Source organism: Pseudorasbora parva, chromosome 16 (assembly GCF_024679245.1).
Source record: "Pseudorasbora parva isolate DD20220531a chromosome 16, ASM2467924v1, whole genome shotgun sequence".
Classification (NCBI taxonomy): Eukaryota; Metazoa; Chordata; class Actinopteri; order Cypriniformes; family Gobionidae; genus Pseudorasbora; species Pseudorasbora parva.
Window position 1 is genome coordinate 5762501 of NC_090187.1, and position 23857 is coordinate 5786357.

General features: G+C 38.8%; 1 protein-coding gene across 1 annotated transcript; it reads right to left on the bottom strand.

Annotated features, from left to right (window-relative positions):
• Positions 1-425: 425 nt before the first annotated feature.
• qser1 (glutamine and serine rich 1) lies at positions 426-22314 on the bottom strand. Its single transcript, XM_067419081.1, has 13 exons — positions 21867-22314; positions 19288-19388; positions 19047-19202; positions 14571-18044; positions 13879-14135; positions 11864-11980; positions 11629-11762; positions 9786-10006; positions 6256-6393; positions 6069-6166; positions 3350-3496; positions 3104-3199; positions 426-1536 (listed from the first exon to the last, which is right to left on the bottom strand). Exons 1-13 carry the CDS (start codon positions 21950-21952, stop codon positions 1396-1398), a joined length of 5166 nt encoding a protein of 1721 aa, XP_067275182.1. The 5' UTR covers positions 21953-22314; the 3' UTR covers positions 426-1395.
• Positions 22315-23857: the final 1543 nt, after the last annotated feature.

Genomic DNA, 23857 nt, shown 5'->3' on the forward strand with positions numbered 1-23857 from the left:
CATCTGTTTGAGTAAAATTACCATTTTTGATTTATTCTACAAATTAATAACAACATTTCTCCCAAATGTTAATAAAAATATTGCTGTTTAGAGCATTTATTTGCTGAAAATGACAAATGGTAAAAAATAAAAGCCATGTTTTCAGACAAGTTATATTTATTTTTAAACAACACAATACTAATCTTTTAATCAATATTTGGAAATCGATATCAGTATTTCCAATTACAGCTTTCACATCTTTCATGAGTACTACGAATTAAGACATGCGTTTTATTTTTGCCTAATGTATAGAAGGGAAGTATGTGATTTCAGAAGCACACAAAAAAGGGGTTGTAATGTGCTAAACGGATTGAACGGCTTTGATATTCCAGAGCCAAAAAAGCAGCAACTTTGATTATTTATAAATTAAAAGTACTCACTCAAAGTTCTCATTTAATAGGAAATTTATTTTCACATGTCAGCAAAAACATTGTAGTGTTTAACACAGCTACAGCTGAAAAGCAAAAAACTAATCCAATGCTGTCGGCACAGTAATTAGCTTGAAACGGTGGAAAACCTGCACAATAACCAAATAAAGGAACTTTCTAAATGTTTTACACAATGTGCATATGACATAAACGTATAGGCCATCTACAAATGTATGACAAATGACCACAATATTTCCTATTTCCTTCTGTGTGAAAAATACATCTATCTGTGAGATAAAATAAATGTTTTGAAGAAAAAAGGACAGAGTATAAAGAGATTTTTACCTCAGAAAAAATAGTTTAAGTAAATGCTTTTTATTACAACAAAATAGAATTGCACCAACTCTGTTATAACAGAGTTTCAAAAGCACATCGTGTAAGTGTTCTATATTATGTCATGAGAATCATTTGACAAACAAGCTCTCTATACAAAATGTACAATATCATATATAAATTTGGCATTCAGTTGTAAAAAATGGATGTTTTATATATATATTTATATATATCTATGTATAATTTCCTTTTTATAATCACCTAGCCCTCCAAACCATAATTACAGACTGATATTATTCTTTTAAACAGAAGGTGTTTTAAAACTTCTCAGCAAGAAACTGTATCGCATAACAGATCATCAGTTCTGGTCCTTATTGATAAGAGGAAAGGATGCCAACATTGATTCAGTACAGAAAATACTTAACTACAGCTAGTTTAACCAAACCATTTTTACATTTAAAACCACATTCGAAGTCCATCGTCTCTGTGGATGTCATAAAAAGGCAGCTGTTTGGTCTATTTATTTCCATTTGTTAAAACCTTTACAGTCTCTTCGTACTGACGTCTATCCTCAACGGTGCTTAAAGCATTTTATCAGGTTTATGAATGCTCATTCCAGTATATGCTTGTCTATCAGCATAATCTGGGCTTCTGTTCAAAGGCAGGCCTGCTGCACCTGTGTCAGAAGCTCCCCGAAGCGATCGAACAGGCCCTCTACCCACGTCCTGTTGCCCATGCAAGTCTGGACCGTCTCCTCCTGCCCCAGATCTTTACCTCGCGACTTCAACAACTGAATCTGGGATATGACAGAGAATCACACTGCATCAGTCTTTTAAGCACAACGTAGATTTTTACATTTTCTAAAATAAAAAACAAAAGTGTTCCGAGTGGTTGTTGGGTGGTGGCAACCAGATTCAAACCTGATTCCGACATTTTTAGACCCTTTATTTACATGAAGTATGGGCTGAAATTAATATTTCAATAATTTAACCACACATTCTCATGTCCATGGTTCTCCGATGTCTCTGATGTAAACAGATTAAAAATTGAAAATATTTTTAGTAAGTGTTTTATTTTGAATAGGGCTGCAAGTATAGGACATATTTAATTAAATATATTACTGTTGTAAATTACAATTGTCCTGTAAAATAAAAATGCAATATTTTATTTTATTTTACACCAAGTTACAATACTGATATGTATGTTTTATAGTCGACTTGAAACAAAGGTAGTCGATAGTCTTTCATGCACTTAGCTAAGTGTTGCTTGCATGTTTTAGGAGGTTTCTAGCATGTTTAGTACTCAATTGCATATTGTAGTATGTTGCTAGTAGTGCATCAGTGTTAAACACATCACTTCCTGTTGCCAGTGGGTAGCACTATTATTATAACTGAATATTATCATATAGATGTGTTCAGGTCACGACTTTTCTCAAATGTGAATTTTGGGGCAGATTGGACATTGTATGTCCTACACACAAAAGCTTCCTGTTTCATGGCCACCACGGACACTCGAAATCCCCCTTCACTGAAAACTCAAGATCTTCACAATTTATCATCGCAAAGGGTTTATGATTAGACTGACCAAATATGATGTTGATCTGATTAAATCTGTCGGAGGAGTTTGTTAAAGTATGACGTCTGGAAATGGCAAAAACGGCAAAAGAATTTGCAGAGAAAATTCAAAATATCTCACTTCCTGTTGGTCTTCAGATTTTGCTCCCAGGGACTTTTTTGTGTGTGTGCCAAATTGAATACTTGTACGTGAAACGTAGCGCGAATGGCACTTAAATGAAATTTTGTAGGTGGTGCTATCACGCCATTTTGCCACGTCTAATTCTGATACCCATATCACACATCAATTTTCACCACTTCTGACGCATGTGGAAAGTTTCATGAGTTTAGAGCATTTTTAGGCCCTCAAAAATGCAATTAATTTTGGAGAATAATAAAAATAGACCAAGCAATTCCAATAGGGTTCTCACACCATCGGTGCTCGGGCCCTAATAACAGCCTTTGATTTGATAATCGCACTTAGCTATATCACGATTTTACTTTTATTTTTGATGAATTCTGCAGCCAGATTTATTTGTTTTAATTTTACATTAGATTTAATTATTAGCTTGTCATCCCTGCAGTTTTTATTATTTGGGAAACCCTGCACAAGGCCAACGTTCAGGTCTTATATTGCATGAGCGGACAGCGTGAGGTGAAGTATTTAAACAGACACGTCAGACTCAGAGTTGATACTGATATGAACACTGTCAGTCAAAACAAGATTTCAAAAAGTCCCAGAGCTTGTCAGCAAGGACTAGTAGATTGGTTATGCAAAAACTCACACAAACATACACATTGATTTCTCACCTCCTCCATACACATCAGGTATGTGTGGTACTTATAGTGTTGTAAAGCGTGATACAGGGAAAACCACTTGGTTTTCTGCTGATCCACTGTGTATTCCTGATTGAGAGGGAAAAACAGAGAAATAAAAAGACTTTCAGTGATCTAAAAGGCAGTATGGTATACCTCCTAGTGGTCAAAAAATGTAACTAGTTGTTATCATGATGTTTGACATTGGCAACGCTAGACTACTAGACCTGGAAGACTCACCAGGGGAAGTTTGTTGGGGGATTTCGAGGGCTTCATGGTTTTCCTGTTGTAAGCTCTCCCACTTAACCTTACTTTAAAAACAGGGGTCTCGCAGTCGGTTTTCAGCTCTGTGACCACAGACAGCTCAGGAAAGCTGTCTAATGCATTCTGCCGGACAAAACGTCATGCAAGAAGAGTCACATATGCAGAAATCATGCAAATACAGTCACTATGTTAACATGCACAGATTTACATTCGTTCTAATCAATTTAATCCAACAGCACATTCCAAACTTTGTTTTGTCTCTATATTCATCAAATGTATTCTGAAAAAAAAGTCTGTGCATGTGAAGAGCAGGACTTTCTGTCACCGGATAACTACAGAATTCAGACATTTTATGTTTTTCCCTTTCTAGTAGGGGTGTTAAGAAGTACATAGTTTAAAATCATCAATTTGGCAGGTTGTCTACATGATTAGTTTAAAGGAAGCCATTTGGCTAGTTTAGGGTAATGCTCAACAGATGCATCCCATCCCATTTAAAAAAAATATGACAGGAAAGCAGTCTTCTCATGTTTTTTAACTTTACTTCTGAAGTCAGCATTAATTGAAAATTCTACATTGTAAATACATGTTGTAGATGTTACTGTGAACGATTCGTCAATGTATGTGTCGCATTTACAAAGGTTTTTTGACTTTGTAATTTTAAATCAAAATTCCAGTAAAACAAAAGACTTCTGCCTGGTGACGTATGTAAGACTTCTCCAATCGGGATGGGCACATCGATACAGCAGTATCGATATATCAATACTCACAAGCTTGACATATTTAGCTGGCCAGCGTCACGTGACTATGAGAAGTGAGCATGCAGTGAAAAATGAAATTGAAAGCAACCTTCTGTGAGTTTAATATTTTTTATATACAAGCACACTGTTTTTGTAATGTTTAATCAAAATTCTGGTGAAACCGACAGACTTCTGCCTGGTGACATATGCAGGACTTCTCCAACAGAAGTCCATTTGTCCTGTCTATTTAATCTCTTAAAGGGTTAGTTCACCCAAAAATGAAATTGATGTCATTAATGACTCACCCTAATGTCGTTCCTCACCCGTAAGACCTCCGTTCATCTTCAGAACACAGTTTAAGATATTTTATATTTAGTCTGAGAGCTTTTCTGCTCCTCCAATGAAAATGTATGCACACTATCGCCAATGTCACGTGATTTCAGAAGTTTGACAGACGATCCGAATCATGAATCAATAAGCTGATTCATGACCGGTCAAATCTTTGATCGCGGATCGAAAACAAACCTGAAAGAGAAGACAATGCTGAATAAAGTCATAGTTTGTTTTATTTTTGGACCAAAATGTATTTTTCGATGCTTCAAGAGATTCTAATGAACTAACTGATGTCTCATATGGACTACTCTGATGATGTTTTTATTCCCTTTCTGGAAAGGGAAGCATACCGTGCATACATTCAATGGAGGAACAGAAAGCTCTCGAACTAAATATAAAATATCTTAAACTGTGTTCCGAAGATGAACGGAGGTCTTACGGGTGTGGAACGACATTATGGCAAGTAATTATTGAAAGAATTTTCATTTTTGGGTGAACTAACCCTTTAAGTCTCGACATAACTGTCTGTTTACATACATTTTGTGTCATAAAAGCATTTTGAGATGCAAGTACATTTAACCACATACACGGAGTCTCTCACAGCCGCATTTTGCTTTTCACAAAGGGTACGTCAGTACTTGAAATTGAAAGCAGCCTTCTGTCAGTGAGTTTCATATTTTAATGTATAAGGCCACTGCATTCCAAACGACATAAACGACCCAGAATCGCTAGAGAGAGAATATTTTTTCCCACCCTTATTGTTCTAGACGGGGTAAACCCAGCCTGATCTGCCGGTGATTTGATTTCGCCCAGCAGCTCAATCTGGAAACCTGTACTTTCATTTCTACTGCTTCTATTACACTTTTGCCTGAACCAATCACAGACTGGCTTATCCACCGGGCACATTATTGGCGGGTAAAACCCGATGACAGATAGAGAAGCGATGGGTCGTTGCCCATTGATCATGCTCTTGTGGTCTGATTGGTTGAAGGACTATCCAATTGCGTACAGTCATTTAATTTATGCTTGTTGATCACGCCTCTTGTGCAGTACAAAATACAGAGCAGACTCCCCAGACCAATGTTCAGTCTTAAATTGAGCTTGGTCTGGTGATAGCCAGACAATTATTGTAAAATATGACCAACAAAAATGAGAACATAATTAAACATAAGCTTTATCAGAGCTAACGGCTTTACTCTTGTGTGTCATGTGACCAGAGTGTAATCGCAGCCGATGCCGAACGCTGTTAAAGAACAAAATGTTTTATCACATCGCGTTATTATCGCAAACACAATTAATCGTTCAGCTCTAGCATAATGATAATACAACATTGGCAATCACAGACGCTCTCATTCTCATGATTAGATTTCTCAGTTTGCCGAAAAACAGAAGGTAATTTGGCCTGGTAATTTTTACTGAGGTTGTGTGGGGAAAACAGAATTAGCAGATTGGGACAGGATTAAAATATGCATGTCCTCCATGAAAACTAGTCCCGTCTGAATAGGGTGTAATATAGATTTTTTTTCTTGTATTAATTTTCCCCTCCCCTAAATGTGATTATAACTGAGTTGAAGCAGGACTCTGATATACTGATGGGAAATGGAAAACAGTGACTCGTGACTCACTTTGAAGATCTGACCCATGCGCAGTTTGGGCAGCAGTCTCCGCCTGTTGTCTGTGATCATGCCATCCACCCTCTTCATGTGAGGCAGCAGCAGCTCGTCTGAATGCAGGAGCAGATCAACCACAAAGGTCAGCTTCACCATCTGCTACTCATCAACACTCCTGTTACAAAACAGACGGACTTCTCACCGTTCTCTCGCTCGAGGGCGTTCAGGACATCCGCGTCCAATGCTACGCTGATCAGCAGCTCTACGAAGCTCTTAAAGGTCTCCTTCATTGTTCTGGTGTTCAGGAAACGGGACGCGAACGGCACCGGAGGTGTAAACTCTGAAAACGAGAGAGGGGATTGGACAAAGCATGAGTGTGGGAAAACAGCAACAGACAGATTGATCCCTCACGATATATATATTAAAGGCCCGCTGAAGTGCCTTGAAACGCGCCGCATTATTCATTGTGTTGACGAGATTTCCCCTTAAACGGCTCCAGCTGTTAGCAGCTCCTCCCCTTTTTTGAAACAGCCAATAGCGTTTTGTTAATACAGTGTCAGGTTGACAAGAACTTTTCAGTTTGGTAAAGCTAAAGCCAGTTTCCTCGTTTTATCATCATAATCTCCTCCACGTCGCCTTGAAATGCAGCATTGATTCTGTGCAGAATTCAAATGGGTCCGATGTGTTTGTTGTTTGCGTCGACTCTTGCATATGATCCGCGCTGCGCTCTCCTGTCTCTAGTCAACGGCTCTGGTCTAGACTATGTGTGTGTGCTGCTGAAACTAACGTGAAACAAGACTTCAATTGCCTAAACTGAAAGCATATTTACACTGAATCGTTTCCTATCGCATATATAGTGTGTGTGCTATGTGTTTTCACCATGTAGAAATTAGTAAATGTGACCAACTGACAGATTTCAGCCGCAGCTTCAGCAGCGCAGGGGGCGGGCTTTAGATTCAGAAGAGTATTTAATTGGACAGAAGATTTGATGAGAAGGTGAAGTCTGCGAAGATGTCATCAAAATCTGATTCATTTTAGCCGAAGTGAGAGACTGTAAGCTTTGAATGCTTATATCTCCTAAATGCAAATTTTGTCATAGTTTTGCAACATACCAGCTTATTTATAAATTTAAGGCTGACATTGTCATACGAAAAGCAAAAAAACTTCAATTTTGAAAGTGCAATAGCAACTACACATTACAAAAACGTTGAATAGGAAAATATAAGCCAGTACAAACCGAACTATTTTATTTGACTCATTCTAATTTGAAGTTAGTACTTTCCAGTTTAAAAGAAATTTCAGCAAATGTTTAAAAATATCATTGGTTTGATGCAAGTATTACATGTATGGTCAGTTTTAGCACTTTTTATTAATACAAGTTGAGTAGACTTTTCTAGATATTTCTTAAAATCCTTAATAGTGTTACACACTTGGTGCACAATATAAGTGCTATCAAATTAAACCTACAAAAATATATAATAATTTATATTTAATGGCATTTACTCGTATTTTAGATTTTGTAGATTATGTCATTTATTATGGTGTTACCACTGTTTTTACACAGCTTTATCCAGAAGATGTCCTTAGTGAGTAAAGTTTTGAGCTTGGAAAATTCTGTTCACTTATTCACTCTCATTTCATTGCAAACCTATAATATGCTGATGAAATCTGAGAGCTTTCTGTCCCTCCATAAGACAGCTATGCACAGCCACTTTGTCGCTTCAAAAAGTTCATCAGGAGAGCATAAAACTAATCCATATGAATTGCGGTTTAATGCAAATTTTTCTGAAGAAACTTGATCGCTTTATATGATGAAAGAGATCATCGTATAAATTGATTTTAAGATTGAAATTGAGGCTTTGATTCACATATAAACATTCATCAACACACATTCTCGTATTAAGCATCACGTTTGAGCTCCATGAGAACCAGTGATGTTTATTGTCAAGCAGTAGTGATGGGAAGTTCGGTTCTTTTCCGCGAACTGGTTCTTTCGGACAGTTCGTTTCAATGAACCGGTTAAAAAAAACAGATCATCGTTTCTTTTACGTCTTTACGTAATGACGTCATTTCTATCATCCCGGCGGATGAAAATACATTCAAACACATTCATATAAAGTATTTGTAATCAAAACTTAGTATAGTAATAATTATTATTTTCATCATCATCTTTGATATGTTTTTTCATTCATGTTTTGCAAAAGCACTCAATACAGCCTTACACTGTCGTGCAAACACTGATGTTTCACACAGATTAAATAAACTTACATTGACATAACATAAACTTACACAAATCCTCGGTTCACCCGTGCTCATATAGGCTATTATCAGCATCAGCTGTCCCACTCCGAGAGAAACAGTTCGGTTCAAGACGCCGCTATCACGCATGCTCAGTATCTCAGCTCACCGGTTCTCAAAATCGAACATGTCCAAAATATCGAACGAGTCCGATAGAAACGGTTCTCGATTCTGTACTGCTGATCCGAAAGATCGAACGTGTCCGATAGAAACGGTTCTCGATTCTGTACTGCTGATCCGAGAACCGCTGCAATCCGTTCCTGACTCGAGAACCGCTGTATCAGTGTGTGTGCTGAGCTGCGAACTGCTGCAAGCTGAATATGTCTGATATCGAACCTACTGTTTTGATTACATTTTAAAATGTGTATTGACTTAGAAATGAAATAAGAAAAAAGCTGTTCCTGAAAATATCATTCATTATTTGATAAAACAAATAAATGTTTAGTTTGACCGTTTCACAATTTATTAAGTTGTTTCCAAAATGTAAAATAATACGGTGATAAGACAGATTTGTGATGATGTTTCCAAACGTGATTCGTTTCATACACTTAACCTGCATTTCGTTCCTCTGAACAAATAACACACATTCTCAGCTCATCGGTTCTCAGTATCGAACGTGTCTGAAAGAAACGGTTTTCGATACTGTACTGGTGATCCGAGAACGGCTGCACATTCAGTTACTCGCGCATGCTCAGTATCAGCTGCTCGTGAGCTCTCATCAGTTCTTTCAGAAAAACATGTCTCAGTGCAGTGAACTTTTGGATTTACAACATATAATTCAAGATATTAGTTTATTTCTAGTCGGAGGGACTGTCACTCATGTCAGAAAGTGAGTAACTATAGTAACTTGTGGGATCAGCGCTGATTTGAGACGCGAACCGTTTAGAACGATTCAGTCTGATTTGGTGAACTGGTTCGACCGGTTTACTAAAAAGATCCGGTTAAAAAGAACGATTCATTCACGAACCGGACATCAATATCAAGCAGTTTTCGTTGAGTTTCTGTTAATGTTTGCTGATCAATGTTTGTTTGATCAATATGTGAATAAAAGGCTAAATTCAATCTGTTCATCATAAAAAGCGGTCGTGTCTCTTCAGAAAATTTTGACTAAATCGCTCAATTCATATGGATTAGTAATATTTGGAGCGTCAAAGTGGTAGTTGCTTAGGTGTCAATAGAGGGACAAAAAGCTCTCAGATTTCATCACAAAGATCTTAATTTGTGCTCTGTAGATTATCAAAAGTCTTACGGGTTAGGAATGAAATGAGGGTGAGTAATTAATTATACAATTTTTGGGTGAACTATCCCTTTAATCGATTAGCAAAACAATTGGTTCAATTACGTAAAAGTTCTGAAAAGCTTCGCTTTTCCCATCACTAATGTGCACACATCTAGGTTATAAGGTCAGTGTTCTCCAGCTGTCACATGTCTCACCATCATCCTCACTCACAGCCTCTGGTGAGGAGTCGGAGGGAGATGTCGTGAACTCCTCTTTCCATTTCTTTCTCTTTTTGGGTGGCGGTTCAGCCTTGGCTTTCGGCTGCTTGGGTCTGGGTTTAGACAGAGCTTTCTGTTGTGTGTGTTTCTGTGTGGGAGAGTCCGACACGGTCACTGCAGTGAATCGTTGGGCCAGAAGAGCTTTAGCCTGAGAGCCTCTGGAAACAACATATATCACAGATTAATTAATTAGTATTTATGGAGTGTAATATGTATAATATCAATAGTGTAGCTAATAGAACGGTTCAGACCAAAACCGAAATACTGTGAATTTTGTGCTAGCTGGCTGAAATAGAGTAATGTGTGGGATCAGTTTGATGCTGAAGATTTCAAACACACTGGCAGGAGATTGATGTTCCATGGAAAAATATTTGGCTGAGTGGGATTGCACAATAGAGGCTTGTGGCTCAGCATGACATTTTAGAGAAGAATAGCAAACATGATTGCTAACTCATCTGCGCTGTTTGCGTCATGCGGTTCATTTATACATTTACATAGGGCAGGGCTCCGGACTGCGGCCAAATGATCGAATTTTTGGAACCTTTTTTTCTGCCAGTGCAACTAAATTTTGCTTGAGGTCACACTGATGCGTCCACCACATTGACCCTATAATGAGACCTGCAATTTCTGTTGCATGTGAGAAACAATGAATGAAATGAAAGGGGAACGAAATGTATGAGCTGCTCGGACCAATAGCAGCGCAAACTCAGAACAGGTTTACTCGCGGGACGATCGATCTCGATCACGCAGCACACTGTAAAATGTTGGTTTAACTTAAAAAAGTAAGTAACCTGGTTGCCTTAAAATGTTGAGATTATTGAAATAAAAAATTTGAGTTGATACAATAAAGGAAATTTGTTTAATAAATAGAAACTCAAAATATTTTTGTATCTGAACCACATAAAAAATTTGATAAATCATGAAAATAGAACTATTTGGCATGTTTCACTGCATCATCAGAAATAAAACACACAATTACCCAAATATGCTTACAAACTCTGTTAATAATATTTTAATAAAGGTTGTCGAATCTCAATTTTTTTTATTGTATTAACTCAAAATTTTAATTTCAATGAACTCAAAATTTTAAGGCAACCAGGTAACTTTTTTCGAAATAATTTAATTTTTTTACAGTGCAGTTACTAGACATCGCTAGAAGATCCAGTGAGAAAGGATTCACCGCAATATTAATAACATTGCAGCGACATATAGTGAGAAGCATTCAAATTTCAGAATTCTTTTATAAAACAGATCCAACAGTCCTCATCCAATGTCCCCATTTAAAAAAACAAAAACTTTGTTTAGATATTATTAAATCCCTATTATAAAATATCAAGAAGTAATTTTTTGTCAAAGTTTGACAATTTTGTACTGAAGTTAGTAAGGTCTCATGAAAATCATTACACAGAAAGTAAATAAAGAGCACTCCTTCAATTATCACTGAAGCTGTCTGTCAGTGTAGTATAATACCATAGAAAAACAATGGTACATTTAATTAAAGTAGAATATTTAAGCCTAAAATATTTTAACCACCAGCGCTACCACTTCAGGTGCTGGACACATTCTTGTGTTCAAAGACAGGTAAGTGATGTCGAAGTCTCTTTAAAGTCTAAATGCAACATAAGTAGACTAAATGATTGGAGAAGTCTTGCATACATCACCAGAGATCCAATCGTGATGTTTTGATTACACACAAGTGCATAGATTAATTATTCATAATAAACATAATTCTTAATAAGCTCAAGTCAGGCTAACAGAGTAAGGCAGATATGGCCTGTACCTCATTGAATGCATGGGCTTGCATCGTGGTTTCCTACTGCAAACTCGAACATACTCCCGCTTGTTGACAGTGTCAAGAAATTTGACATGCACTCTCCTGTACATGGATTTTGCATCACCAAAGTACCCCAAATACTGTAAAGAGCATATGACACTGCCTGTTGTTCACAGCATTTTGACATATGCATTGGAAGCATACTATGTTGCTACATATATTGTTTTGTATGGGCACTTACACTGTTGGTGGCAAAGAACACTCGTTTCCCGTCCCTGAGCTCGGGTACAAACTTCTGCAGGAGGGCTTTCTGGACCTTCCAGATGGCTGGTGGTTCGACCCCTGCAATCATTGTGATCTACACCCAAAACACACATCAAAGGCTTACAAAGACAAAGGGTTTGATGAAACGCAGTCAGACGGTCTGCCCTGTCTCATAAAGTTGACAGGAGGTTGGTGAAAACATCACTAACTGCTCAGCAACAACAGATACGTCACATAATGTAATTTTAACAATTTAGAGTCAACATGAAACGGCATTAACAACCCATTTAACTACCATAACCAAATGGCATATTTAATGAAGAGCAGTTGTTCCTTTGATTTAGTTTGTTAAAGTTAACCAATAGCCTGCATAGCCTAGGTGAAAGGGTTATGAAGGCAGGCATTTTTCTCTTTGAAATAATGTCAAGAAGAAATGGTTGCACTTTTAAACATGGAGTTTCTTTTCATGATTTGTATATTTGTAATATTAATATTATTTTCTGCAATTGTATGTATAATTGTTTTGCACCATACATGTTAAGTACCATACTATCTTTGGCCCTGTTTACACCTTGTATTAAGATGCTTTTTGTTTGATGATCACAAATTAATGATGCTAAATACTCTAAAACATTTGGAGCTTGTCCACTTTTGTCCAGTTTCAGAGGTAATCAAAAATGCATTAGATCGGATTGCTTTTGTAGTGTAAAAGCTCATGTGACTGAATGTGTTCAAACAGCCACAAAAGACCCCCTACTCTCCACCTACTGACCTAATACACACAAATTATGGGAGTGGCGCTAGCCAGAGGTGATTTAAACTTTGTCGCTGGAGACCTAAGTTTAGTTTGAAGACAAAACAAAACAAAAAGGTACCAAGCACAATGCGCTCTCATCATCCCTGATTTCTAACTCACTCAGGTTTGGCAGGGTCTTGTGGCTGTCAGAGCAGAAACAAAAGCTGCTGCTATCTGTTTGGTTTTCCATCATCTCGTGGCATGTTAATATGTAAATTGTGCATGCTTATTTTGTCCATGAGATTGAAAGATTTGTTGAAAGTGGTTGAAGAAGTGGTTGAAAGTGGACAAAAGACACACCAGGTGTAAATAGGAATATGTCTCCCTTATCTACTTATGATTCGATCGACCAAAAACGCAACTTAATACCAGGTGTAAACACGGCCTTTAAGTTCTACTCTTGCTAACTGAATCAAGCTGATTATCCCTAATTGGTCATCTACAAAGAAAAGCATTAATGTTTGTTGTAATGTGAGCACTGAAGAAAGCAATGGGCTGAAACCTGCTTGTCTAGATTTTAATTCACTTGAACCTAAACTTTCTCTATTCTGGACTGAATTCAGTGTGTGGTTAGAAGGCGTGGGCGATAAACCAGTAGACATGATTAACTGGTAGAAATATGTCAACCGGTAGAGATTTTGGAGTATCGTCTCTATCGCAAATGAAGCTGCTGCTCATATAGCTTGTGAAAACTGAACTGAGTGCTTTTTGTCGCCTAATTGGGCTTGAACGGTTAAATACACACGTTTATGTGTCAAAATGACATGTATTTGCAAGTAAACAGACTTTTACAGTTGAAAAAGGCATGAGTATAATGGTCTTAAAGTGACAGCATCCAAATTTACCTGCAGTCATTAATGCTAATGCATTTTATGTTGTATTTAATTTGGGCCTTTGTTCTATTATGTACTTTCTTAATTCCTGTTTATTTGTCTCAAGCAGGCTTGAAAGTTTTTTAAAGCTAGTATTAGTTTATGATATTGAAAGTAAGAATTATGACATTTTAGTGGTAGGCCTATCAAAAATGTTGATATCATAAAAACTAAAATATCAAATATATCATATTGCCCGCCCCTAGCGGTAAGCATTTTTTCTGTTCAGAATAAATTGTGCACAATAAATCCTGTAACATGTAAGTGTTGATTTCATGCTGGGGTCTATGGCACAAATGGCACAAAAAGTAAAGCTCAGCATACCTTCATCCTTTCAATGTCCTCATTCCTAACCACAAACTCATCTCGCTCCCGGTACATGCCCTCCCCTCCACTATCCGACAGCTCCTCGTCCATCAGGCCCTCGATAGCAACTGCGGTCAGTTGAACAGCAAGCTTGTCTGGAGGCACATCCCTCACCAGCTCCTCTGCAGAAATCTCCTGTACAGCCTTCGGTTGGTCCTGTGGTTTGGCAACTATAGGCTGCGTGCAGGAGGCCTGAAGCTGCTTTGTATTGTCACCTGAAAATATATTATGTTGAACCAAAAGAAGATTAACCTCGCTTGTCATAATACCTACATTTTCAGTATCTCAATAATAATGATTAAAAATAGAATGCAATAGCATCATGCTTTTTTTATTTATTTATTTACCTTTACTTTACCAGGAAGTCTAATTGAGATTAAAATCACTTTTAAAAGAGAGACCTGGCCAAGGAAGAAGCAGCCATACAGTTTGACAACATATTAAAATACTACAAAATAAATACTACAAGTACAAAATAAAAATAAATAGTAATACATAGGATCCTCTCAACAAAAAACAATCACATGCCTTCATTACCACTTTCGTTCCTTTACCTTTATATATGGTCCGTGACGCTATCCTAAATATTATATTATAATATGACTTGGGCACATAAATGTAATATGTGTACATAAAGGGAGCTTCCATACCAAACTTCTGCTTTTTGTCTGGGGGCTCATCTAAAGATGAAAGTGCAGAAGTGATGCTCTTTTGAAGATCTTGGTTTTTTCCCACTGAATCATCTTCATCAGAGGAAAACGATGGCAGCGTTTCCAGGTTCCTCTGGAGCTCTTCATCAAGTCGCTTTGTAGAAATGACACTATGAGGGTCTGGAGATATCAATGGAGTTGAGGGATGGGGAGGTTTAAAAGGAATAAGTAATGGATTAGGAGGCCTCTTGGAGGCCGAAGGCTTTCTGGTGCGACTGGGTGACCGTATCGGTGGAGATGATAGGCTTTGTCTTGATCCAGATTTAAGGAAGTCCAGGAAGGAGCCCAAGAATCCAGTTTTAACTTCTGGCTGTTTTTCTTCGACCTCTCTTAACTTCTGACGCATCCTTTCCTGCTGTTGGTAGTTATCTTGAGAAATCTCTGAGGTGGAAGTTGAACTTGCCTCACTGGCACGCGAATTTTGGCGCTTAACTTGTGTGCTTTTCTTCTGAGATTTGGATTGACCATTTTCATTTTCAACAGATTGCTTAGATGAACTCTTCGATCTGGATCGTTTTTTGGGAAGGCCCTCAGTAGGATGCTCAATAAGACTGTCATCGTTTTTAAGGCCTTTCAATCCCTTCAGCTGGCCTATATTACTATTTGATACATTTTCAGTATTCAGATGTCCTGATTGACTTTGCTCCTGGCCAGCCAAATGAAAGTCAGAGGAGTTTGTATTACTAATAGCAAGTCCATTCGCATTCAAAACAGAGCAATTGCTAGAGTTTACAAAATGTCCTTTGGGTAACACATCATCTTTCTCATGAGTGTTTTCTACCTTGTCAGATATTTCTTGTGCAGAGTTGTTTCTCACCACTGGTTGGTTATGAGAATTTGAGAGTGTAAACACTTGGTGTCCTTCTGTTTCTTCTTTGGAGTATGTCGCTTGAGCACCAAGTATAGTCATCGCTTGTGAGTTAGCGATTATCATATGCTGAGATGGGAAACTATTAAGTCTGTTTTCAGCGGACTGAAAATTGCACTTGGAATCTATAGAGTTGGCTACCGATGACATGTCAACATCAGATGACGTGGATTTGACAAATTCCTGTGGTGTAACGCCACAGGCGGCTGCTGTAGCAGCGAGGATGTCATCTACATTTGAGAGGATGTTCCTCTCATCTGCCAAGAGCATGGAGTCCGGAAAGCCTACAGAACTGAGAGTAAAGTTCTGCTTTGCATCATGAGGATTTGACTGACTGAAGTTGTCTTTTTGTGTTGGGTCCTGTTTAGAGGACTCTGCTGAGTTGGGCACTTGGTGAGAGACAATTTGCTGGTTGTGATGCCCATTAACTGTCAAATTTACAGTGTCGCTGTTCATTTGGAGATATTGGACTGGTACTGACTGCATGTACATAGTCTGCTTGGGCTGATTCTGGCCTGAGGTGAGCACAGGCTGCTGCAGAACAATCATGTGAGAGGGATCGAGTAGCACTTGGGCACTGGGAACCCGGATGAACTGTGTTTGGTCCTCAGACAGCTGTCTGGGATCAGTCGGTTGAACTCGGATAATCTGGCCCTGATGATTCTGCTGCTGAGATATGGACCCTTTCAGAACTAAAGTATGCTGTTTCAGCTGGTCAGCACTCAAGGGTGCATGGGTGGAGTGCATCAACAAAGGGTTACTCTTGGGGTCTGAGGGAGTATTGGCACTGGTAGCGAGCTCCTTTGTGGTTTCCAAATGTGTAAGGATCTGCTCCTCCGATCGGGAGTTACTACGAATGACACTTTGGGTGTTGTGCCTGTCTTCCATCTTTGAAACTACATAAACGCCATTTTTTGTGCTGTTCAGTGCTGCAATTTCAGTGGCTGAAAGGGCTTGAGGAGAGGTCCCCATAGAGCCTTTCTGTAATGCCTGCACATCCTCAAGAGGAAGCTCTCCAGAGCTCTCTTTTGAGGAAAGAAAGATTCGTTCATCTTGCTGACGTGGTTTTAACTCAACTGAGGACTGGTCATTTGGCAAGGATTGGGTGTGGGTGGCAGGAGAGGAGGTTGATGACTGGACAGATACCAAGTACTTTTGCTGTAACAGCGCACTGTCTGTCTTGCTAACAGGAGAAGACTGCATTAGAATGTAGTCCGGGCCTGGGTTAGTGGATGATAAGGTTCGGGCACGATTGGGTGAGAAAGAAGAGACAGAGGACAGGGATTGACTTGACACATAGTTCTGTGAAGGTATGCAAGCAGATGCCGGCCCCTGGGTATAGAAACTAATGGTGGGCAGGCCCTGTGAGTGGCTGGAAGAATAGCTTTGAGAAGGACTTCCCATACAAAGAGTTTGCACCTGTGTCTCATACCCTTCCCTGCTTCCAACAGGTGGCAATTCCTGCTGCTGACTGGAGGAATAAATAAGAGACTGGCTCACAGCTGTCTCAGCATCAGATTGGCTAGTGTATGACAAGAGAGTCTTGTAAATGGAAGGAAGCTTCTCAGGCAAACTAGATGAGAAGGTCTGTGTTTGGCTGAGGTTGCTTTGAGATGTGATATAAGCATGCGAGGCACTAACGGACACCAGGCCTGGAAGCTGCGTGGATGTGTATGGTTGCGATTGACTAGCGATCACTGAGCTTTGTTTCTGTGCTGAGGAGGAGTAGCTCGGCGGCTGCAGGCCTGGTGAACTTGCCTGGGCTTGAGTGTCAGTGTTCTCACTGGGATGTTGAGCTATCTTGGAAGAACCGTCTTTAACCTTTACTCCAGATGTGCCGGAAAACCCAGGGGAGGGGACAGAAGAAGCGTAGCCCTGAGTTTGCTGCAGCGCTGTATTAGAAGTCTTCTGTTGTGCGGTGCCGTTCAGGGGTGAAGGGTCACCCGCAGGACTGCAGGATAAGGGTGTGTGCGGGGAGAGTTCCTGTTGATATGAAATGTCATCCTCGTCATGCATGTAACCCTGTAGGGAGTGCTGAGCACTGCTAGCCAGCTGCTCCTGGACTGGCTGGGTGCTTGAAGGCCGCTGGTGGTGCTTGATCACACTACATTCACGCTGAAGTGCTCGTTCAATGGAGCCTGAGAAAACCGGGCCACCGTAAGGCTGAGGGGCCTGCTGGGAACTGCCCAAAGATGTGGACAGCACACTGAACTGAGGCTGAAGGAGGTGCGGGGCTGACTCTTGTGCTGAGCGATATGTGGAGGACTGGGGTGGCAGGCCAACCCCTAGAGACGTACCACCAAAAGCAAGTGCAGTTGGCAAAGTGTTCTGAGAGGATTTGAACTGGAGCAGTGGGTCATTAGGGGATAGCAGACCATTCGAAGAGATGAAAGTGCTGTCCTGAACAGCAAGTGCTGATGTAGTGGTGAAACTTCTGGTAGGAAAGGCACTAGGGTGCTGGTAGGAGGAGAGCGCAGAAGGCGTCGGGAACGTTCCTGATGGATGCAGGGCTCCGGTGAGAAAAAGTTCTGTTGAGGTGTTTGCACCTGTGGCAGTAAAAAAAAAAGCTTTGATGAACTGCAGGCTAAACTAAATCTCTAAACTAATTTCCTTTTGCACTAAAATACCACTTTAGGCTGTAACAACAACACTTAAAGGGGGATTATAATGTAGAATCAAAATGTTCTATGATCTTGAGAGATAAAAGAGTTCATTGTACCATTTAAACAGTACATTTCCTCAGTCCAAACAGACTTTCACAATTGAACACAAGATAATGTCTATTAAGCTGTGGCAGTGTTTGAAAAAAATGGCATGCCTTGTTACAGTGAGGTGAAAAGGCGTATGCAGGATTGATGCTATTATTACTAAACAACAGGAGAAATAACGCTATAAGTAAAATGTGTGAAACCTTTCCAGGTTTCTCTGCGTAACACCTGCCAAGAAATAAAGTACCTGATCCTTTCAGCCAGCCTATAATAGTTCTAGAGGTGCATTTCATTTGGGACTGTTTCGTAAATCTGTCACAATTTAAAGCAAGCTTTGCTATGAGACTGGTGTTGAAGGATGTTGTTGACAGTGCAAAAAAAGTTGCAGCCAATGCATGTGTGCAGCAATGCGCTAACTGATTTGAAATGCTAAGAGGTAGTTTACAAAAAAATTCTCATTCACTTTTGAAGGTGGGTGGAAACACAAAAACCTATGAAAAACTAAACTGTGACCTATTATACATGGAGCTTAGGAGTGTTTCTAATACAGTGGCTATGAGAGTGGAGACATCGTTCTCTCTTCTGAGTCTGACTGCTGTTATCAATCTCCCTCTATTTTTTTTCCTTGTTGAAAGTTGTGAAAACACTACAGTGGGGTTATTCTTTTGGTATTTTAGCAAATGGGAACACAAAAAACCTATTTAATGTAGTCTCTCATTCACCGCTATAGAAGTTTACCCAACTATGACGACTTCTACTTCTGAAAAACTAGCATAAGGGAAGATGGTGCAGCCAAAACCTCAGTGGCACCTCTAAAACAGAGACCTGATGCATATTTACCTGTTTGCCAGGAAGGGCTTCTAAATGGAGGGAGAAGAGTAGAGCCAGCAGGTCCAGCCTGAAGGCCTCGAGATTCAATAGCAGAGAGGAAGTTCATGACTGATGATTCAGTAGTGTTGCTGCTGGCTGTGCTGTGCTGATTTGAGTCAAACACTCCTAAAAGAGAGAGATACCGTAGACAGATAACAGGCTGTCAGGGACTTCAAACGAGTGGCTATATCTCTCGTTACCGTTTGCTCACCTGTGGGGTGGTGGGTGGTGGTAAACGTAGGCTGGTGACTAGAGGCAAAGGTCTGCCGTTGGAGGAGCTCAGAGTCCAATTGTGTAGAACCATAACTTGAACTATTAAAGTAAAAAGGTCAGCTTTAGACAGTACATAAAACACTGACCACAGCCTTTCACTGAGCTCACACACAGATCTTCAATCTTCACATAAGACAGGCACATTCTAGAGATGTTTACTGTACACAAACAAACTATTTGAGACATAATCACACATTCTCTGAGATACTTCCTAGTTTGGTAGTAATAGCCAACATAATAGGCCAGTAGCAGTAGTATAGTTTAGGTAGTTATATAGTCTGCATATTTAAAGTGACTTATATACAAGTTTTCCATCATAAATAAATACCCATACTTCACACAAGGCACAAGCTATAAAGACAATAGAGTCTGGTCAGAGAAAACACATGGAAACTATTTTAGTTGGTTTGCCACATCTCTTGCTTAATAGAGGCAAGTCTGTCTATATAATATTTTGCCAAATAAACATCTGCATAAGTAAACGTCACAGCTGGGGAGATTCATTTTTGAATTTGTTTCCTAGCTGTTTTTGATGGATTCAGTGTGGAAATGTTTAAAGACGACACCTAATATAACATATCTCCATATGCTAGTTCTAGTCGGTTGGTTTTCTTAAAATGTATCTATTTCAGTTAGTAGTCCAGTCAGAAAACGAATAGTGGCAGCAGGTCGCTGGAGAACCAGGCAAAACAAAACTACCAGACGTTAGTGTGCATCACTTGTTGTCTAAACTCGGGTGTTTAACTGTAGCCTGGCTCCACAATCCTACCTACTTCCGTTTTCATTTTCCTTTAGTACTCCGTCTGGGATTGCGGTATATTCTCATGGTTAAAGGTATAATTCTCGCTATTAATAACTAGTTGCTTATTAGCATGCATATTACAAGGATATTGGCTGTTTATTAGTAGGGTTAGGCATGTTGCATGACCTTATTCTACATGCCTTAATCCATCCAATAACTAAACTTAAACGCTACAAAAACTATCATAGTATATATTAATAAGCACTAAATGAAGAGTTTATTGGACCAAAAGTCATAGTTAACAGTAAATATGTGTCCCCAATCCCAATACTAAACTATTACCAGGTTTAAGCACAGCTCTAATATGCACAGGTAATATGTTTCTGGAGGTAAATAATATATTTATTTATTCTCAATTCATGTTTTCTTATAATAAAACACAAAATCAGATTTTTTTTTCTCACTGTCCGTAAAATTAACTCCTCTTACTTCTGATGTATGGTGTCAATGTATTTTTTGTCAGAACCATTGAAAAGTTAGAAGATGGGAACTTGTGACTGAACTGCCCGGGCAATAATTTGCATGCTAGGACAGTGTAATAAACTATCTGTCCCTGGTTCATCTGACTGCCAAACCACCTGGTGCTTTTATTTCTGACAAGACAACACGTACTATTAGACAAGCAAGATTATAGATAAAAACGGGACGCTTTATAAATGCATTATAACATAGCTTATAAATTCTCATAATTATAATCACCAAGGCCTGGTTTCACAGACAGGGTTTAGATTAAGCCAGGATTATGCCTTAGTTCAATGAGGGCATTTAAGTAGCTTTTCTAAATGTTTCTTAGAAAAAGAAAAACATTACTGATGTGCATCTTGAGAGAAAACAATGGTACACATATTTTAAGATCTGCCACTGTCCAAGTTGCTTTCAGTTAAAACAGCTCAAACATGTATTTTAGTCTGAGACTAACTTAAGCCTCGTCTGTGAAACTAGGGGTACAGTTTTTATGTTTTATGTGTTAGAAACATTTAGGTATGAAAAATACACTAGATAACAATGCAGCATATGAAGACACTTCATGAGAATTTTCAAAAGAAACTCACTAATCTAAAGTGGGTTATAATGTTTCTAGAAGATGTAGAAACTAGTATGCTGACCAGACCACACTGCCTAGGTTTTGTTTTTGTACTTCAATTAATTTTACAGTACTTACAGTCACACTGATTAAATGGCTTGAAAACTGTAGATCTGACGTCACCGCCTGATTAACAGAAGCAATTGCTGCATTTAAATATGATGCAGTGGTGCCATACACGTGCAATTGTTTTGTTAATTAATGACTTACAGACCTAAATAAGACACTTTGTGTAAAGTTGTAGACACGTGGCCCTTCTGCAACACTGATCGATCAATTGTTTACAAACCTCCTCCATGTCTGCAAACACACTGTGACTGCAGTGCAAGTTTATATAGGAGAGAACAAGCAGACACAGTTCTTAACCAGCACTTTTTGATGATTCATGCACATAAACCATAATAAATAATTAACATGCAGTGTGATTAAGAGGTGATCAGTGATTTGAGCACGTTCGTTAGGTTTACAAAAATCATAACGGTGTTTTACTGCGCGAGCGACTAAATCTATAAACGCATTAGCGCCACTAAAACGGCCTTTATTTGCGTCTTGACACTTTTGCATGTGTGTTTGTTTCGCTAGGCCTTTCATCACCGGAGTTTTCTTCGGGAGGCGACCCGCCCTCTCGTACCTGGGTTTGTAGGCCCAGCCCGCGCTCTGAGCAGCCGCACTGACCGGCTCTGTGAAGCTGGAGCTCGGGTAATTCCTCTCCATCATCCGCCTTGGATCGGGAGTGACGCGCGTCCCCCGATACAGCTACACATTCAACCGAGCGTGAGAAAATCACATATTCCTCCAAACGTTATGTGTCCCGCAGTGATCCGAGCGCTGGTCTCGGGGGTCGGACGGCTGATTTGTGCTGTGGATTAGGCGCAGGGTGAGAATCACTGCTCGTGCCCCCAAACACCATCAAACAGAGTCAAAAGCGCTGCGGCATCGAGTCCCCATATTGACGTTTTTCTTCCAAACATACACTTCCGACAAACTTTAGATGGAAGTTTTTTGTGTGTTTTTCTCCCCCCTCTTTTTCTCTCTCTCTCTCTCTCGCTCTCCCTCTCTCTCTCCACACACACACACACACACACACACACACACACACACACACACAGACACACACACAGCGCGCGCTGCATGTATCCCTGTGGAGACTTTAGTAGCCTATAGGCTATTGTTGCTAAAGTTAATATAATTATGGCTCCATTTTATCAAATGTGTGCTGTCTTTAACTACTACCCTTATTAAAGGAAAATATATTTACCAATATATTACTCCAAAATATAGCCTACTATAATATATTGTAAATACATGGAATAATATATTGGTATATATTGATGGTATTATATATATTATATATTCCTGTAATATAGTGCAAAATATACAAATGATTGCCACTTTAATATATTGCAATATATTGGCGAATATAAATATTAAATCCCATTTATGTGAATAGCCTATTGCCTAATGTATTACATAATATTTTCCAATATACTGCAATATATTTTTGTTTCGTTAGGGTATGTATTAACATTTAAATTAATAATATGATACACTGCAATTACTGTGTATATGCATATTTTTAGAGTGTATCCGAAAAGTATTCACAGCGCTTCAGTTTTTCCATATTTTGTTACAGCCTTTTTCCAAAATTGATTAAATTCATTATTTTTTTCCTAGATTCTACAAACATCTCATAATGACAATGTGACTTTACCGTACCTCACCTCAATAGCCTAACTTGTGAAAACAATAAGCACATTACCTGATTTTTTATGTAGGCCTACTGTATATATTTATATTTGTACATAGACTCCTAAATTAAAATGTGACCATAATTAACCTTCTCGCTGTCAATAAACTTACACCTTTACAATGTCATCAGGAGTAGCTGTCTATGCGATTGTATAGGACATTCCCCACTTTTTCCAATAGTTCTTATACACTATGTTTTACTTATCATTTGGCCCATATATGAACTTTGTAATTCTTCTGAGGATATTTAGAGACATGTGTATTTCAACATTAGCTAAATGTTTATGCTCATACACCGTGGTCCCAAAGGTGGTCTTAATGCCATTACATTTAAATATCAAATGATTTCTGTTGTTTGTCTCAGACTAACTTCCTATGAAGTCAGTTTCCTTCAAGTTCTGTCAGGTGTATTAGTACAGTGGTTCTCAAGCTGGGGTTTGTGAAGAATATACTCCTTAAATCAGCCAATCCGTTTTGCCACTCAGTTCGACAAATAGATTTACACAAAATACAGTATTATCTATATACACAAAGAATAATGTACAGTTACAAATTATTCAACCCATTGACCTACAAGACATTTTGCTGCGAAGAACAACATTTTATGAAAAAAATCAACAAAAGCATCAGTAAACTATTATAGGAAATGTATTAATACACATCCGAGTGATTCTGAAAATCTAAAGTTGATGATAAATGTAAAAAATCTAATCGTCTGTAAACATTCGTGTTCAAAATGATTCAACCCCGACAAAGTCACATTTTGTGCAATCATTTATTCTTTATAACCTCCAATAAACGCTGCCTATAAGTGCATAGAATGCATTTGTCACCTCTCCACTGCAATCTTCGCCCATTCCTCACTTGAAAAAG